Genomic DNA, 20,462 nt, shown 5'->3' with positions numbered 1-20,462 from the left:
CTCTGTTTCTCTCTCCACAGATGCTGCCTGGCCTACTGAGTGTTTCCAGCATTTTCTGATTTCATTTTAGGTTCAAATAGTGCTTTAGCATTAGTAACAAATATGTTCATATGAAATTCTTCTGTCTGCTACTTAACAAAACAAGGATTAGAAGAGTGGACAATGGAATTTCATACGAGCATGCTAACATGTTAATTACTGAAATGACGGAGCACAATTTCAACCCAGAAGAATATAATTCTCAAGAGACACAGAATCCACTTCCTCATTACACAGCCAAACTCTTTCTACGCGGCACCATCCCCTCTATTTGCAAATCTGGCCAATTAGCAAAATGTTTCTAAGAAAATGCCCTAAATACCCTTCTTTAATGTACAAGTTACGCAACTAAAAGGTAAATAGTTAAACTGCAAGTCATTTCAGAAATTACGGTAGATAAGAACAATATGTAACCCATGATTTTTCACTGGTAGTGTTTAAAATCAGTAACTAGTTCCTGTGTCACTTTTGCCATTTCTCTTTGAAACGTTATTTAGTTCATTTTTTATTTCTTTGTAATGCCTTTCTTGTGTGAATTTAATGTTCATCAAAGTGAGGTGATGTTAGCACAGGTGAATGGAACACTCTGGGCACGATCTTGCCAGCCTGGTAGGCGGGTATGGAGGCGGGACTGCCGGGAAAATGGCAAAATCTGGGGGTGGGTGCCCAACCAGCCCACAACCTGCCTCCATGCCATCTTGCCAGGTGGCGGGTCCCATCTCCTGGAGGCGGGAAGGGGATTAGTGCCACTACCCACACAAGTGCAGGCTTCCCGAAGGCTGCGAACCCCGCTAGGGTCACTGAGGCGAGTAGTGGGTCTGCGGGGGTCGGAGGGGTGCAAAAGTGCGCTGTGAAGGTAAGTGATGGGTGCAAGTTTGGAGAGGTGAGTATGTGAGGTGAGTGGAAAGTGTTAGTAAAAGTTTACTTACCTTTGTTTCTTCCTGCAGGCTTCAAGAGTTGGGTATGCGGAGAGTCGCGCACCGCCGCAGCAGAGATGACAGATGGCCGTTGCATTCTCCAATACAGCAACCATCTAATTTCTGCTAAAGAAAGAGGTTTGATGAGTCTTGAATTCAAGAACTCATAAAACTACAGAGAATATCAGTGTTTGACAGCTTCACAGAGCTGTCAAACGATGACAATTCATCTGTTATACGTTGACGTTCTCTGTAACTGGCTTTCCCTTAATTGGCCTGCTTAGCCCGCTGGGCAGGCTTAACAAGGTCAATCAAGGGAAAATAGCGTGGGTTGGCCAGAAGTTGATGGAGGCGGGACTAAAACCCGACAAGTGGGAGCCCCGCCTCCAAAAGCTCCCCATTGACAAAATCCAGCCCTCTGTTTCAGGCACCCAGTGTCAGCATCAAGAACTTCCAGGTTAGCTCTAAATGCAAGTCCATGCCCACGAGGAATTGGGTTGAGAATGTCCAAGCTAATTTCACGTAGGGCCCTTGCAACCAGCTGGCAGAAGGAACTTTCATCTCATCAATTTGGCCTGGATTCAAAGCTAGGTCTCAGAGGTAAAAAGCTATCATCTAACCCGGAGGAGCTTAACAACTTCTACGCTTGCTTTGACAGGGACAACAGGGAGCCGGCTACCAAAGCCTTGCCACCCCCGGAAGACCAGGTGCTCACTCTGTCGACCTCCGACGTAAGGTGTTCTACGCGGAGTGAACACACGAAAGGCTGCTGGACCAGATAGCATCCCTGGACGGGTACTCAAGGAATGTGCTGATCAGCTGGCTGATGTCTTCACCGCCATCTTCAATCTGTCATTGGCCCAGGCAGTAGTCCCTACATGCTTCAAGACCGCTACGATTATTCCTGTGCCAAAGCAAACGGCTGTGACGTGTCTGAACGAATATCGACCTGTCGCACTCACACCAATCATAATGAAGTGTTGAGAGAGACTGGTCCTGGCTCACATCAAAGCCAGTGTTCCCGCCTCTCTTGACCAACACCAGTTTGCCTATCGTGCAAACAGATCAACGGAGGATGCAATCACAACTGCTCTACACTCTGCACTGAATCACTTAGATGGTAAAGAGACCTACATCAGAATGCTGTTCATAGACTACAGCTCAGCATTCAACACTATCGTCCCCAACAAGCTGGCCACCAAACTCCACACTCTGGGACTGAACACTTCCCTCTGCAACTGGACCCTGGACTTCCTAACAAACAGACCCCAGTCTGTCAAATTAGGTAACCACACCTCCCCCCCCCCGACCCTGAACACGGGGGCCCCACAAGGATGTGTGCTGAGCCCCCTCCTCTACTCCCTCTTCACCCACGACTGTGTGGCTGTTCATGGTTCCAACACCATCATCAAGTTTGCGGATGATACCACGGTGGTAGGCCAGATCACCAACAACAATGAGTCAGCCTACAGGGAGGAGGTCCAGCATCTCGTGAAGTGGTGCGCCGATAACAACCTGGCCCTCAACATCAAGAAAACCAAAGAAATCATTGTGGACTTCAGGAAGTCTAAAGGCGGAAGTCACACCCCCATCCACATCAATGGGGCTGTGGTGGAAAGGGTGGACAGCTTTAAGTTCCTCGGAGTCCACATCACGGAAGACCTCTCCTGGTCCCTCAATACCTCCTCTCTGGTGAAGAAGGCCCAGCAGCGCCTATATTTCCTAAGGAGGCTGAAGGGATGTAACCTGTCACCGCTGATCCTCTCTAACTTTTACCGCTGCACAATAGAGAGCATCCTGATGAACTGTATCACAGTATGGTATGGCAGCTGTAGCTACTATGACTGGAAAGCCCTGCAGCGGGTAGTCAAAACTGCCCAACGCATTACCGGCACCCGGCTACCGACCATAAAGCACATATACCAGAAACGCTGTTTACGGAGGTCAGGGACCATCATCAAAGACCCTACCCACCCCAGCCACAGTCTGTTCGCCCTCCTGCCATCTGGGAGACGCTACAGATGCATTCGCACCCGAACGACCAGATTTAGGAACAGCTTCTTTCCCAGGGCTGTCATCCTACTGAACGCCACAAATAAACTCTAAAGCCTGCACATTTGCCAATGCACTTTATTATTTTTATGTTAATATATTACAAGCCAAATGAATGTTGAATGTTTAAATGTCTTAATCTAAATGTACACTCTCGGGAGCCGCAAGCCTACATTTCGTTGTACTGCACTTGTGCACTAACAATGACAATAAAGTTGATTATTATTATTATTATTATTAATAATAAACCATCCAGGCTCCTTTCTTTTTGTATTTTTAGCTCGTTCTTAAGGAGCACAACAAAAATGCACATTAAGATAATTTTTTTTTAATGGTTTCCTTAAGACCTCACTGCAGAAAAACACCGTGCTTCTAATTTAACTTATAGACCATTTTGCAATACTTTGATTCGCAATCTCATTTTTTTTAGGAATATGGATCAGCATTGGTAAATTCAACTAGTCTTCCTCATTCACATATAAATAAGATATACCAAAGTAGTGCAAAGACCGGCGAGGAGAACTCTGCAATCAAACTGTTGAGGTCACCTTGAAACAGGGCCAGAATGAATCATTGGTCACTTTGAACTACCAGGGTAAGACAACAGTGCTTAGTAAAAGCGTGCACCTTATTCCAAACGGCCGTCTTACAGATTAGCGCAGCAAAGTAATTGGCTGGACTGGTGACGGTCCTTTTTTCTATCTATTAGGATGCTAACTCCTTGGGTGGTAGCTGTAGCAAATGCAAAAACAGAGAGAGAATGGAGGCGGTGCGAGGATGGGGGGAAAATGTCAAACACTCGCAGAGCAAAAGTAAAGGCAAGAAGAAAACCATGAACTATTGAAAATTGCACTAAAAAAACCCCCAGAAAATGGTAGAAATGCACAGCAGGTTATCTACATTACAGAGAATGATAATGCTGATCTACCTACAGTGCACTGCTAGTATTTCCAATTTTAGAGCAGAAATAAAGCTTTAAAACGGTTTTATTTTTATCTAAAATTGTTACAGCAAGATTTGACATCTGAATAGCAATATTACTGTAATATTACAGTCTGTTTCTGTATCATGATGTATGATCTGACATTTTATAAATATCTAGTCCTGGAATCCTGAAATTCCTTGGAGTGTCAACCATCCACGGTTCAAGTTAGCCAAATTGTACTTAAAAGTGAACGTACCACCCTGTTCAGAAAGATTTCCTCATCTATTAAATTTGAGTTTGTGCTAAATTCCATCATTTTTCGACAAACAGATATTTGTGGATTTTTTTTTGCTAAAAATAGATACCAGTAGAAAAATAGCATTTCAACAGACCTCTGTGAATCACAGTCAGAGTTGGTTGTAGGTGTAGATTGTGCTCCATAGAAGGAGAGTGCAAGAAAGAAATCTCAGATTTTCTTTACTTATTTGATACTATGAAAATATCTAAGCATGCCACTGACCTCCTGTTGTTTCCTTTGCTCTGTTTGGGCCTGCTGCAGTTGGTTGCCCAGTTCCTCCAGTTTCCCGTTGGTTATAGTAGGTGCACGAGCCTGATCTGGAGATGCTCCTTCTGTTGAAGGGGTAGACAGTAACTGAGGGGAATGTTGCGGTGTTAGTGGTGTGGAGAGTCTCGAGGCCATCAGAGCTCCAGACTGTGATGAGGAGTGTGACTGTGAGACGGAGGAGGTTGGAGTAGGAGTGCATGAAGGAGTGGAGGAAGAGCTAAGGCAGCCATTTTTTGTTCTACAGTCAGAGGTAGATTTGTGGTCTGGAAAAAATAAAGCAGAGAAATAAATGATATTATGCATCAATTCAATTCAATTCAATTCAATTTTATTTGTCATATGTAACCAGTACTAGTACAAGTACAATGGAATGCTTACTCCCCGTAGGGACACGTCAGCTATTCTTACAGCGCCGTGTTCAGAAAGTCAGTTCAATGGCTTCCAGTGGCAGTGGAAGCACGATGTCCCTCAGCCACTCCGTCCTCCTCGTCACCGCGGCCTCCTCCTCACTGTTGCCAGCTCCACGAGTGGTGGCCTGCTTCTCCCGCTCACGATCCGACCTCTGGCTGCCATACCTGGCTTCCCTCCTCCCAGTCGGACTGCGAGCTTCCCGCCATGCAGCTGCCTGCCGACGTGCTGTAGCGGGTCATCGTGGCTGCTGCTCGTTGCGCTGCGCTGCCTCCGCCCGACTCGCCGAACACATCGTCGGGATGTGAATGCACCGGTCGCCGCGGCCTCCTCCTCACCGTCGCCGGCTCCATGGTCCGACGGCCCGGGGTCTGCTTCTCCCGCTCACGGTCCGGCCTCTGGCGGCCATGCTCGGCTCCCCTCCTCCCAGTCGGAATGCCTTCCCTATCACTATTATGCATTTATGCTAGTTAGAAAGTGGTAAAGGTGGCACCTCGGACATTTGTCTCAGTCACTACCTGTTTCTACTGAAGAACTGTAACTCTCTTACTAATAATCCATAGACATCAAAATTAAATTGAAACAAAAGCAAAATACTGCAGATGCTGGAAATCTGAAATAAAAACAGAAAATGCTGGAAATACTCAGCAGGTCAGGCAGCATCTGTGGAGAGAGAAACAGAGTTAGCATTTCAGGTTGATGACCCTTCGTCAGAAATCAAATTGAAGTATGTCAAGTTTAGCCCATCATTTGAGGACATCACTCCAAAGTACGAAATTTCAGTCATGGCTTTCAAGTTATTCAGTAGGAAGATAACATACAGATGCTTAACTTGTTTGTATGGTATTTATTTAAATGGGTTAACATTTCTGTTTAATAAAGGATATTCAGAATATTGTCACAGCATCATTTTAAGGCCCACGATCTAATAGGTGTACAAGAACCGCAAGTTTAATTAGTACAGTTGATACGTTCTTCAGGATTGTGGGCTCATGTTAAATGCACTGTCCAGAATCCAGCACTGTCAGTAATCTCTTACTTACATACGAACATACGAATTAGGAGCAGGAGTAGGCCACTCAGCACTTTGAGCCTGCTCCACCATTCAATAAGATCATGGCTGATCCGATTATTCCACATTCCCGCCTACCCCAGATAACTTTTCACCCCCTTGCTTACCAAGAATCTATCTACTTCTGCCTTAAAAATATTCAAAGACTCTGCTTCCACCGCCCTCTGAGGAAGAGAGTTCCAAAGACTCACGACCCTCTGTGAGAAAAGATTTCTCCTCATCTCTCTCTTAAATGGGCGACCCCTTATTTTTAAACCGTGACCCCTAGTTCTAGATTCTCCCACAAGAGGAAACATCCTCTCCACATCCACCCTGTCCAGACCCCTCAGGATCTTGTATGTTTCAATCAAGTCACCTCCTACTCTTCTAAACTCCAGCGGATACAAGCCTAGCCTGTCCAACCTTTCCTCATAAGACAACCCGCCCATTCCAGGTATTAGTCTAGTAAACCTTCTCTGAACTGCTTCCAACGCATTTACATCCTTCCTTAAATAAGGAGACCAATACTGTACACAGTACTCCAGATGTGGTCTCACCAATGCCCTGTATAACTGAAGCATAACCTCCCTACTTTTGTATTCAATTCCCCTCGCAATAAACGATAACATTCTATTAGCTTTCCTAATTACTTGCTGTACCTGCATAGTAACCTTTTGCGATTCATGCACTAACACATCCAGGTCCCTCTGCATCTCAGAGCTCTGCAATCTCTCACCATTTAGATAATATGCTTCTTTTTTATTCTTCCTGTCAAAATGGACAACTTCACATTTTCCAACATTATACTCCATTTGCCAGATCTTTGCCCACTCACTTAACTTATCTATATCCCTTTGTAACCTCCTTATGTCCTCTTCACAATTTACTTTCCTACCTACCTTTGTGTCATCAGCAAATTTAGCAACCATACCTTCGGTCCCTTCATCCAAGTCATTTATATAAATTGTAAAAAGTTGAGGCCCCAGCACTGATCCCTGTGGCACACCACTCGTTACATCTTGCCAATCAGAAAATGACCCATTTATGCCTACTCTCTGTTTCCTGTTAGCTAGCCAATCTTCTATCCATGCCAATATGTTACCCCCTACACCATGAGCTTTTATTTTCCGCAATAACCTTTGACATGGCACCTTATCAAATGCCTTCTGGAAAGCTAAGTACAGTACATCCACCGGTTCCCCTTTATCCACGGCACATGTTACTTCCTCAAAGAACTCCAATAAATTGGTTAAACATGATTTCCCTTGCACAAAACCATGTTGACTCTGCTTGATTACTTTGAACTTTTCTAAGTGCCCTGCTATAACATCTTTAATAATAGCTTCTAACATCTTCCCTATGATAGATGTTAAGCTAACTGGCCTGTAGTTTCCTGCTTTCTGTCTCCCTCCCTTTTTGAATAAAGGAGTTACATTCACTATTTTCCAATCTAATGGAACCTTCCCCAAATCTAGCGAATTTTGGAAAATTAAAACCAACGCATCAACTATCTCACTAGCCACTTCTTTTAAGACCCTAGGATGAAGTCCATCAGGACCTGGGGACTTGTCAGCCCGCAGCTCCAACAATTTGCTCAGTACCACTTCCCTGGTGATTATAATTTTCATGAGTTCCTCCCTCCCTTCCATTTCCTGATTTACAGCTATTTCTGGCATGTTACTTGTATCCTCTATAGTGAAGAGCGATGCAAAATACCTGTTCAATTCAATTGCCATCTCCTTATTTTCCATTATTAATTCCCCAGACTCACTTTTTATAGGACCAACGCTCACTTTGTTAACTCTTTTCTTTTTTAAATATCTATAGAAACTCTTACTATCTGTTTTTATATTTCTAGCTAGCTTTCTCTCATACTCTAACTTTTCTCTCCTTATTAATCTTTCAGTCATTCTTTGCTGTTTTTATATTCTGTCCAATCTTCTGACCTGCCAACCATCTTTGCATAATTATATGCTTTTTCTTTAAGTTTAATACTATCTTTAACTTTTAGTTAATCACGGATGGTAGGTCCTCCCTGTAGTAACCTGGGAGGTTATGAATAACCTGATCCACCAGGTGGTGCTGTGGCAATTGCTCTCCTGAGTTAAGTCTGATCTGTACTGGTTGTACTCTTTGTTTTTGCTGCCTCATGGCAGAAGCTTTTATGTGCAAGTGTTGATTAAACCATGTTACGGAGTTAACCTGTGTCTGTCTCCATCTATGGCCAGCTCAAGATACCACACTCCCCTTGGAATTTTTCTTTCTTGTTGGAATGTATTTACAGGAAACTCTCATTTAAACAGCACCTAAATATCCGGAATTCTCTAGTAACTGGCAAAATTCTCACTCCGAAAACAACACCTCAATAACCGGAAATGTTGCTGAGTCCGAGCCCGAGTCTGCCGCGGTGGCCGAGTTAGTCAGTGGGGGTAGTTCAAACTGCCACTACTCGGCTTCTTGGCGCTGTTGGAAGTCATTACAGAGTTATGGATTACCCTCAACTAGCAGTGCTGTACTTAATCAAGTATCTTCCACCATCCATTTAACACAACATTCTGTAGGTGAGTACCCAATTACTGTATACTGCACATTTCTTGATTTTTTATTTTTGTTTGTTAAAAATAGCCTCGGTAGATAACCCTCTCCGTCATCCAGAATTTTTAATCAACCGGCACCAACCCGGTCCCGTCGGTGCCGGATACCAAAGAGTTTCCTGTATTCTGTGTATTTTGAAATATCCCCTTAAATGTCTGCCACTGCAACTCTATTGACCTATCCCTTAACCTAATGACATACTTGTCCTATGGCTGTTGAACATTTCTACCAGGCCTTTTAAGCTGATGTGGAAAGTGACCTGACAGGTGCTTTTGACCCGTGGGGTATTTTGAGTGATACTAGCTGGTGCAGATATCAGGGAAGGATTTTGTAATGTATACAACATTGAAGGGGCTACTTTGTTTTGCAGATGTACATCTTTAGTTGCGAGCGTATATAACAGACGCGTATCGATTTGTATAATCAGTGCCGAAGTTCCAGTTACCCAGTAAAGATCACTTGAAGTTACTCTCAGTCTCTGCTGCTTTATTATTTTATGTAGTTGTGTATAGCGGTACAAACACAACAAATTGGCGACGAGAATTATGAACCTACGTCTTCCTATTCTGGCATTGCATCCAGAGGACACCGAAACTTAGAAGAAAGGAGCGAGAAGGTAGAGAAAATGGAGCACGCTTGCTAAGCTAGGCAGGGGATATGTAAGTCAAGTGAAAAGTGCACAGGACTTGCATGACGCTAGCTAACTAGTAAAGAAAGAAAAATGGGTTTGGAAAAAAAAAATGGCGATGATTGGCACGATTGCAGCATTGAAGACTGGGCAACTTACATTGAAAGAGTGGAGTTGTACTGTGAGGCTAACGGAGTGGAGGTAGAAAAGAAAGCCACTGTTTTGCTGAGTGTTATGGGTGCAAAGACATACGGGCTGCTACGTAGTTTATTAACCCCTGAAAAGCCAGCAAACAAAACATTCAAACAAATAATGGACACACTCCAAGACCATTTAAGCCCCAGACCACTGCTCATAGCTGAAAGATTTAAATTCCATAAACGGAACCAGTGCAAAAATGAAAGCATTTCTGAATATTTGGCAAAGTTGCGCAAATTATCAGGACATTGCCAATTTGGAGTGGGCTTATCAGACGCATTGAGGGACAGATTTGTGTGTGGCATGCAAAGTGAAAGCACACAAAAGAAACTCCTGTCTGAAAAAGACCTCACATTGGAGAAGGCTCTAAGTATTGCAATATCAATGGAAGCAGCAGCACGTGGTGCTTTAGAAATTCAACCAAAATCCCTGGAATATTCAACTAATAAAATGTCACTGAAACAAGAAGTGCTATTGCTGTGGCAAAATGTCACATGACCACAATGACTGTTGGTTTAAAGACAAAGATTGCAGACAATGTGGCAGACGAGGGCATATTGAAAGGGTCTGCAAAGCAAATAAGAAGCCGAAAACTGATACAATACAGAGTAACAAAAAGGTACATCAAGTGACTGAAAACAAGAAACCTTTCAAAGATAGATACAAGAAGGTACACTACGTGACTGGAGACAGTTCAGATAAAGAAAAAAGTGACACAGACTCAGAGGAAGAGGATCTGGCTTATCTAAAACTACACAGTGTAAAAGAGACAGGGGATCACAGAATAATATGGGTTACTCCAGAAGTGGCAGGAGTTAGGCTGAAAATGGAGTTGGACACAGGCTCAGCTTTAACAGTGATCTCTGTACATGACTACAAATGACTGTTTTCACACATACCGCTAAGGCCAACTAAAGTACTGTTAAAGACATACACAGGACAAAGAGTGTGCCCCAAAGGTAAAATGAAAGTGACAGTGACATACAAAGAAAAAAAATACCGCAATTGAACCTCTATGTAGTGGAAAATGGAGGACCACCATTGCTGGGACGCGAATGGCTCAGGAAAATACAGTTGGATTGGCACACCATCCAAGCACTGTTTGTGTCAGCAAAGGAGGACAGCAATGCCACTCCTGTGAGACTGTCACAAATACTCTCTGACTCTCAGGAAGTGTTCAAGAAGGGAATAGGAACACTTAAGGGCATGAAAGCAAAAATTAAGATTGAGGAGAACGCAAATCCAAAGTTCCACAAGGCCAGACCAGTGCCTTATGCAATTCGCCCTTCAGTAGAAGCAGAGCTGGAGAACTTGGAGCAGTTAGGGGTCCTGTCCAAGGTGGATTGGAGTGAATGGGCCACACCTATAGTTCCAGTGATGAAGAAAACCTCCAGCACAAAACCAGGAAAGCCAAGAAAAGTACGCATCTGTGGAGACTTTAAAGTGACTGTTAACCCAGTCCTCCACACAGTACAGTACCCATTGCCTCGCATTGAGGACATCTTTGCTTCCCTGTCAAGAGGGGAACGCTTCACAAAGATTGACTTGGCCCAGGCCTATCTCCAAATGGAAATTGATGATGCATCAAAGAAGTACCTGACAATAAATACGCACAAAGGCCTTTACCAGTACAATCGGCTGGTATTCGGAATAGCATCAGCTCCTGCAATCTGGCAAAGGGCAATGGACCAAGTCCTGCAGGGGATCCCAGGTACTCAGTGTTATCTTGATGACATCATCATTACTGGCAAGAATGACAACGACCACCTTTCCAACCTCGAACAGGTGCTCATCAGGTTACGGGAGTATGGGCTCCGAGCGAACCGAGACAAGTGTGAGATTTTCAAAAAGGAAATCTCATACTGTGGACATGTGATTGACAAGGACGGTTTACACAAGTCTCCAGACAAGATTGAAGCTGTGATTAATGCACCAACACCTGAAAATGTGTCTCAGTTGAGGTCATATCTTGGACTGGTGAACTACTATCACAAGTTCTTGCCCAACCTATCCACGGTGTTACATCCACTAAATGCACTGCTACAGACAGGGTCACAATGGAAGTGGAGTGACAGCTGTGAACAAGCTTTTCAAGAGAGTAAAAGACTCATTACTTCAGAAGAGGTGCTAGCTCACTTTGACCCATCCTTACCTATTCGACTGGCATGTGATGCTTCACCCCATGGCATTGGTGCCGTGTTGTCACATAAGTTCCCAGATGGCTCAGAAAGACCAATAGCCTTTGCCTCAAGATCATTGACTACAGCTGAACACAATTATGCACAGATTGACCGAGAGGCCCTCAGCTTTGTGTGGATGGTCAAGAAATTCAACCACTACTTGTATGGTCAACAGTTTACACTCGTTTCAATCTTCAACCCAAGGAAGGGCGTTCCAGTGATGACGGCACAACGGCTACAGCGATGGTCACTCTTCCTAGGGGCTCACCTGTATGATATTGAATACAAGGGGACCGAGCAACATGGCAACGCCGATGGTTTGTCACATTTACCACTGCCGACCTCAGAGAGAACTACAACAGTTGACTCGGCAGAGGTATTTCACACAACAATAGTTGAGCAGCTACCAGTGACAAACTCCCTCATTGAAAGAGAAACACACAATGACCCTACATTGTCAAAAGTTTATGACATCACTGTGAAGGGATGGCCAGCGCATGGTGACTCATTGTTTCCAGCATTCTCAGCTAGGAGGGAGCAGTTATCAGTGTGTCGGGGAACACTGATGTGCGGCTCACGAGTTGTGATTCCTCCCAAGCTTCGTAACCGAGTGCTAGATGAACTGCATGAAGGCCACTTAGGTATGGTAAAGATGAAAAGCCTTGCCCGTGGATATGTGTGGTGGCCGGGAATTGACAAACAGATCGAGGACCTGACAAAGAGCTGCTCAGGATGTCAAAAGGTCCAGAACGCACCACCACAAGCCCCTCTCCATCCATGGGAATTGCCCTCATCACCATGGCAACGTGTGCACATCGACTTTGCTGGACCGTTCATGGACTCCATGTTCTTGATTGCAGTCGATGCACATTCCAAATGGCCCGAGGTCATTAAAATGAAATTAACCACATCTGAAAAGACCATTTCAGTTCTGAGGACCATGTTCGCTAGAAATGGCCTGCCAGAACAAATCTGCACAGACAATGGACGACAATTTGTCTCTGACGAATTCCAAGGTTTCATGAGGAAAAATGGAATCAAGCACTACACATCTGCCCCGTACCATCCAGCTACAAATAGCTTGGCAGAAAGATTCGTACAGACTTTCAAGAAGGCCATCAAAGCAATGTACAGCGAGAATCTACCACTGCAACACAAGATAGACAATTTCCTCTTTGCTTATCGGAACGCAGTACACGCAGCCACTAATCAGACTCCAGCGATGATGTTTCTGAACAGGAACCTGAGATCTCGCATGGACCTTCTTAAACCGAATGTACGTCATGATGTAGAGAACAAACAGTTCAAACATTTGAATGCTAAGCCAACAAGAAGCTTCAGTGTGGGACAGTCAGTTCTTGCTCGTGATTTCCGGACGGAAAAGTGGCAACCAGGGACAATATCCACAAGAGAGGGACCACTGATGTATACAGTGGATGTGGGAGAGAACGTTTTGAGACGTCATGTGGACCAAATTCTGGATGTTCAGGTGGAAAACACCCCTATACCTCGCCCAGACTCACCTGACATGGAAACAGACACTCCTGATTCATCAGCATCAGCAACAGCCTCATCCACAGCTGAGAGCTCTACCTGTGCTGATAGCTCATCTGATGCACCTGTACCTGTACAGTCTCATTCCCCAAAGCAAGAGAGTCTGGAGAGACGTTACCCAGAGAGGCAGAGGAGGCCTCCCCAGAGACTTGACTTGTAAAAGGGCTGTTGACAAAATAAATGTTATGTTGGAATTTGAATTTTGTTACTTTTAAGAAAACAAAAAGGTTACTGTAAAGACAGGCTCTGTATGTTAATTATAGAAATTTTGCGTTAATATACTATTAAACTAAAGAGGGAGGAAGTGTAATGTATACAACATTGAAGGGACTACTTTGTTTTGCGGATGTACATCCTTTGTTGCGAGCGTATATAACAGATGTGTATCGATTTGTATAGTCAGTGCCGAAGTTCCAGTTACCCAGTAAAGATCACTCGAAGTTACTCTCAGTCTCTGCTGCTTTATTATTTTATGTAGTTGTGTATAGCGGTACAAACACAACAGATTTAACGTGCAAAATAATAAAGCATTTGCAATGAGGTGCTGCAGCTTTTGACGACGGGGCAGCTGGTTCTGCACTTGATCCCCAAACAGACCTGCAGCATGAGCCCGAGAGGACTCGGACCCCAACCCACACTGACGAGTGGAATACTGAGCAATAGAAACATAGAAACATAGAAGATAGGAGCAGGAGTAGGCCATTCGGCCCCTCGAGCCTGCTCCGCCATTCGATGAGATCATGGCTGATCATCCAAACTCAGTACCCCGTACCTGCCTTCTCCCCATATCCCTTGATAACTTTAGCTCTAAGAAACACATCTAACTCCTTCTTGAATATATTTAAAGACTTGGCCTCAACCGCCTTCTGTGGTAGAGAATTCCACAGAAATTCTTCCTCATCTCTGTCCTAAATGGCTTACCCCTTATCCTTAGACTATGACCCCTGGTTCTGGACTCTCCGACCATCGGGAACATTCCACCTGCATCTAGTTTGTCCAGACCTGTCAGAATTGTATAAGTTTCGATGAGATCCCCTCTCATTCTTCTAAACTCCAGCGAGTATAAGCCCAATCGACCCAATCACTCCTCATACGTCATTCCTGCCATCCCAGGGATCAGCCTTCCTCAGATAAGGCGACCAAAACTGCACATAGTACTCAAGGTGTGGTCTCACCAAGGCCCTGTACAACTGCAGCAGGACATCCTTGCTCCTGTACTCAAACCCTTTCGCTATGAAGGCCAACATACCATTTGCCTTCTTCACCGCCTGCTGCACCTGCATGCTTACCTTCAGCGACTGGTGCACAAGGACACCCAGGTCTCATTGCACCTCCCCTTCTCCCAATCTATTGCCATTCAGATAATAGTCTGCCTTTCTGTTTTTGACACCAAAGTGGATAACCTCACATTTATCCACGTTATATTGCATCTGCCACGCTTCTGCCCAATCACCCAACCTGTCCAAATCATCCTGGAGTTTCTCGGTATCCTCCTCGCAGCACACACACCCACCCAGCTTTGTGTCATCTGCAAACTTGGAGATATTACATTTAGTTCCCTTATCAAGATCATTAATGTATATTGTGAATAGCTGGGGTCCAAGGACCGATCCCTGCGGTACCCCACTAGTCACTGCCTGCCACTCGGAAAAAGACCCGTTAATTCCTACTCTCTGCTTTCTGTCCGCCAACCTGTTCTCTATCCAAGTCAATACCTTGCCCCCAATCCCATGTGCCTTAACTTTACACGCTAATCTCTTATGCGGGACCTTAACGAAAGCCTTTTGAAAGTCCAAATACACCACATCTACTGGTTCTCCCTTATCTATTTTCCCAGTTACATCCTCAAAAAATTCCAGTAGATTAGTCAAGCACGATTTACCTTTTGTAAATCCATGTTGACTTTGTCCGATCCTGTCACTGTTTTCCAAGTGCTCAGCTATTACATCCTTTATAATGGACTCTAGCATTTTCCCCACTACCGATGTCAGGCTTACCGGTCTGTAATTCCCCGCTTTCTCTCTAACACCCTTTTTGAATAGTGGGGTAACATTAGCTACCCTCCAATCCATGGGTACAGTTCCAGATTCCAGCGAATTTTAGAAGATGATCAGCAATGCATCTACTGTTTCTAGGGCCACCTCCTTAAGTACCCTAGGATGTAGATTATCAGGCCCTGGGGATTTATCGGCCTTCAATCCCGTCAATTTCCCTAACACCATTTCCCTACAAATACTGATTTCTTTCAGTTCCTCCCTCTCATCAGACCCTATGTTCTCCAACATCTCTGGGAGGTTATTTGTGTCCTCCTTTGTGAAGACAGAACCAAAATATGCATTTAATTGGTCTGCCATTTCTTTGTTCCCCATTATAACTTCCCCTGCTTCTGACTGCAAGGGACCTACACTTGATTTCACTAATCTTTTTCTCTTCACATATCTATAAAAGCTCTTACAGTCAGTTTTTATGTTCCCTGCAAGCTTACTTTCATATTCTATTTTCTCCTTCTTAATTAATCCCTTTGTCCTCCTTTGTTGAATCCTAAACTGCTCCCAATCCTCAGGGTTACCGCTTTTTCTGGCCAATTTATATGCCCTCTCCTTGGATCTTATGCTATCCCTAATTTCCCTTGTTAGCCACGGTTGAGTCACCCTTTTTGTTTTATTCTTATCCCAAACTGGGATGAACAACTTCTGTAGTTCATCCATGCGGTCTTTGAATGTTTGCCATTGTCTATCCACCGTCAACCCTTTGAGTGACATTCCCCAATCAATCCTACCCAATTCGCACCTCATACCATCGTAGTTTCCTTTATTTAAATTCAGGACCCTAGTCTCCGAGTCAACTACTTCACTCTCCATCCTAATGAAGAATTCTATCATATTATGATCGCTCTGACCCAAGGGGCCTCATACAACAAGATTGCTAATTAATCCTCTCTCATTACATAATACCCAGTCTAAGATGGCCTGATCTCTGGTTGGTTCCTCGACATATTGTTCCAGAAAACCATCCCGTAAACATTCCAGGAATTCCTCCTCCACAGTATTTTTACTAATTTGGTTAGCCCAATCTATATGTAAATTAAAGTCACCCATGATGACTACTGTGCTCTTACTGCATGCTTCTCTAATTTCCCTTTTAATGCCATCCCCAACCTCCATATTACTGTTTGGAGGTCTATATACCACTCCCACTAACGTTTTCTGCCCCTTGATAGTTCTCAGTTTTACCCATACAGATTCCGCATCATCAGAGTTAATATCCTTCCTTTCAATTGTGTTAATCCCCTCTTTAACCAGCAATGCTACCCCACCTCCCTTTCTTTTTTGCCTATCCTTCCTAAATATTGAATACCCCTGGATGTTGAGTTCCCAGCCTTGGCCACCCTGGAGCCATGTTTCTGTAATCCCAATCAAATCATATTTGTTTACCTCTATTTGCGTAGCTAATTCATCCACCTTGTTCCGAATGCTCCTTGCATTAAGACACAAAGCCTTCAGGCTTGTTTTTTTAACGCTCTCAGACCTATATGAATTATTATTTACTGTGACCATGTTTGATTTAAACCGTTGAGTTCTTTGCCTTCTAATTTTGTTTTTCTCCTTCCTGTCTTTTGCTTTTTTCCTTGTTTCCCTTTCCTCTGTCTCCCTGCTCAGGTTCCCAACCCCCCTGCCACTTTAGTTTAAACCCTCCCCCACAGCACTAGCAAACACTCCCCCTAGGACATCAGTCCCGGCCCTGCCCAGGTGCAAACCGTCCCGTTTGTACTGGTCCCACCTCTCCCAGAACCGGTTCCAATGTCCAAGGAATTTGAATCCCTCCCCTTTGCACTATTCCTCTAGCCACGTATTCATTTGAAATATCCTCCTATTTCTACTCTGACTAGCACGTGGCACTGGTAGCAATCCTGAGATTACTACCTTTGAGGTCCTATTTTTTAATTTACCTCCTAACTCCCTATATTCTGCTTTTAGGACCTCATCCCGTTTTTTACCTATATCGTTGGTGCCTATGTGCACCACGACAACTGGTTGTTCGCCCTCCCCCTCCAAAATGTTTTGCAGCCGCTCCGAGACGTCCTTGACCCTTGCACCAGGGAGGCAACACACCATCCTGGAGTCTCGATTGCGGCCGCAAAAACGCCTATCTATTCCCCTTACAATTGAGTCCTCTATCACTATAGCTCTTCCACTCTTTTTCCTTCCAGCCTGTGCAGCAGAGCCACCCATGGTGCCAGGAAGTTGGCTGCTGCCTCCCCTGATGAGTCATCCCCCCAACAGTATCCCATTCTATCTTCTAAGATTGCTTTACAGTGAGTCGAGTAAGTATGAGAAGCTTCAAGGGATAGTTTGGAACAGATCTCACACTTCTGAAAATTGCAAAAATGTTGAAAAATAATTTAAGGCTATCTGCAGTTACCTCTCCTCAGAAAAGACCTTTGAAAGCGGGCGGTGGCATCCATTAGAGCTGGCCCATGGAATGTTTTGAGTGATTCTAGCTGGCACAGATATCAGGGACGGATTTAAGGTGCAAAATAATAAAACACTTGCAGCAGAGTGCAGTCGCAGCCCAGGAGCGCAAGTATTAAAAGTCAGTATCAAACTCAACTTCGGGACAGGCAGATCGACTGATTTGCCAACACTGCTGTTTCAAAAAATGAAAGTTGATAAGCTGCAGGATCTGCACTCAGCAAGATCTGATGGTCTTGTGGACACTTCGCTATGCCCAGATTCAGACAACATTAATGCTCCCTGGCCCCCAAATGCAAAGCAAGCAAGCATCACAAAAGTTCATCTTTCCTCCGTTTCCCATTTCCATTCCACATTTGGTCCTCGGGCATCATTACACTCCCTCCTCACTCAGGTCTTGCTGCACTCCCTCCTGTACCAGCTTTGGAGCCCACGTCCTGCTCTTTTCTCCATCCTATCCCACTCTTGGACGTCACCGGCTTTGAAATTCAGCATCCCACCTCTCGCATCTCCTCTGAGTCCTACCCACAGCCATGCCCCCAATTTCGCTTTCATCCACCTAAGTTGCAGCAATTTCCAAATGCTCCAATGCTGGTTAGGGCCACCACTCCAGATCCAGCATACTAGCAACAGGAAAACTGTCTGACGCAAGGGAAGAAGGTTGTGAACCCACTGTTCCCTCTCAAGTCAAATGACGGCTCCTTTCCAGTCACTGTCCCAATCCTTGCTGTTCTTTCCCAGCACAGGCACCGACCTTCCGATCAATGTTCCCTCTAATTTTTCTTTGGGTGCATGGCCCCTTTAATGGGCTGCGCGGCCCATTCAAATTTTTTCCATTTGAAAGCCGGTGACCGGCCTGCGCGGGACCTCCAGACCACTGAGCAGCCACACAGCATAATGCTAACATTGCTTCCAATCCCTCCCAGCCCAGCTTCTCCTTGGGGTGAACTCGGTCTTCCGCGGTAGCACGAAATGGGCGATAGCGAAACGACTGCCGCACCTGATTTTCTTTTCTGTTGCCTTCAGTGAAAGGTAAAAATCAGGCGTTGTGTAAAACGGGTTGCCGATTCGCTATCACCCAGTTCATGTTGTTGCCGAAGACCAAATTCACTCCCCCTTTCCCTTACCTCTAAGGCCAGGCTCCGACCCTCCGTTTGTATTTGACCCACTCACCTCTTGGACTCTGCCGCTCAACACACCCACAAACTCTCCCCACTTATCTCAGATCCCCCACCCCCAACCGGGTGCATGTTGGCTCTCATCTTATTGCACGGCCTACCCTTTAAAGAATGCAAAAATACAACTTCGCTAATTCAGTACCAGAATATGTATGATGCACGAACAGACACATGGCGAAACATACAGAAGAGCGAGGTGACAGATGAAAGAGCAGACTTACAGAAACAGCAAAACACAAAGGTTGACAAAAGACATATGGGGGAAAAATTCGGTACCGTAGTGCCTCCCATTAGCGCCAGCAGATGGGGCACTGATGCAGTAGCGCCGGGGCGAGGCGAAGCGAATCCAGCGCTGCATGGCATATCCGGCCCCCACCCCCACCCCGTTGGGCCGCCAGTATGAGGTACTGCCGGGGACTTCAACAGCAGGCAGATCATGATGTCATTGAGCGTGCAATGCTCACCGGGCTCCCGATCTGCAAAATTGATTGTCGCCAATTACCTTAGCGCCTCGACCAGACAGCGACAGGGAGAGCTGGCACGCAGCTCCAGGAAGTTGGCTCCAGCGACGTTATTTAAAGGCATCAGCATTAATCATTCCCAGCTGTCAGGGCAGGTTAGTTTCAGTGGTTTCTTGACAGTTTCACCCAGTCCAACAGTTCCTATGAGTAATTTCAAACTTTTTTTGTATCAGTAGTCTTCTGGCAACTACAAAGTAGCTACATTTATTGCCCAAAGATTCAAACTGCTACACTTGGCAACATTAATGGGGGTTGTACTGGCATGCCACCTCACCCTCCAGGATCTTTGGCGGAGGGAGTGTAGGCAGCGAGAAATATGGGAACATGTGCACAGAGGGATGAGGAGGGACATCAGGGCTCTCAGCAGGAGGCCTTACCCTCCGAGGGTATTCCAACAGCACTATTCCTACCTTCAATTAAGCGAGGAGCAGTGTATTAGATGGCTCCACATCACTTCTAGCGTCCCGAAAAAGTTAGCGCCCCCGCGCCCAAAATTCACTGGTAGTGCCCCAAGAGGGAGGCGGGGCGCTACTGGAAGCACCCCGCCTCCCTCTTGGGGAGCTGCGAGTGAATCTCGCAGGCGCTGCGGCACATCGCGCCACGGTACTGCAGGCCTTCCACCCCTTACTAATGCGGAGGGGCCTAGCGCAGCGTGACCCGTGACCCAGCTGGGCCACCAGGGATCGGAGTGCCGGCGAAAGAGCCCGGCGCTCAAGAGAAGTGCCAGGCTCACGGAGCGCAGCCAACACCCCGCGGGGGGTCTGCACAGGAGGCCGGGGACAGCAACGGGGGCAGGTGCTGGCAGGCGGTCAGCAACAAGAATGGCCGCCCGGCACTTCCCTTTTAATTTGCGCCGCCCCGGCCACAGGTAGGCTTCCTTGACCCTGTCAGATATAGCGTCTGGTGGTAATTCAGGGAGCGCTGCCGAAGATCGTGGCTGGGGCGCTGCGCACGGTGATGACATCATCGCTGGAGGCACAACGCCGCGGGGTGCTAACAGTTACTGCCACCGCTAACCTCCCGCTGAATTTCGCGGGAGGTGTCAGCAGCGCCGCACCCGGGTACTAGTTGCTTTGCACCCCAGAGGCACAAATCAACTGAATTTTTCCCCCCAGATCCCTTTTGCCCACCACATCCCCATCATACCATCCCTGTGTCATGCCATATCACAGTATCCTC

General features: G+C 45.6%; 1 protein-coding gene across 1 annotated transcript in view; it reads right to left on the bottom strand.

The window, feature by feature from the left end:
* Nucleotides 1-20,462, bottom strand: part of LOC147112042 (von Willebrand factor A domain-containing protein 3B-like) — a 332,584-nt gene that overhangs the window by 115,271 nt on the left and 196,851 nt on the right. The window contains 1 exon segment of the mRNA XM_085999537.1: nt 4,454-4,761. Within this exon segment, the coding sequence (XP_085855663.1) occupies nt 4,454-4,761 (308 nt within the window).

The sequence above is a fragment of the Somniosus microcephalus genome, chromosome 10 (genome assembly GCF_052327205.1).
Source record: "Somniosus microcephalus isolate GS21.2 chromosome 10, FLI_Smic_1.0, whole genome shotgun sequence".
Taxonomy (NCBI): domain Eukaryota; kingdom Metazoa; phylum Chordata; class Chondrichthyes; order Squaliformes; family Somniosidae; genus Somniosus; species Somniosus microcephalus.
Note: the sequence above shows the minus strand (reverse complement) of the source record. Positions and strands in the feature narration are given on the sequence as shown.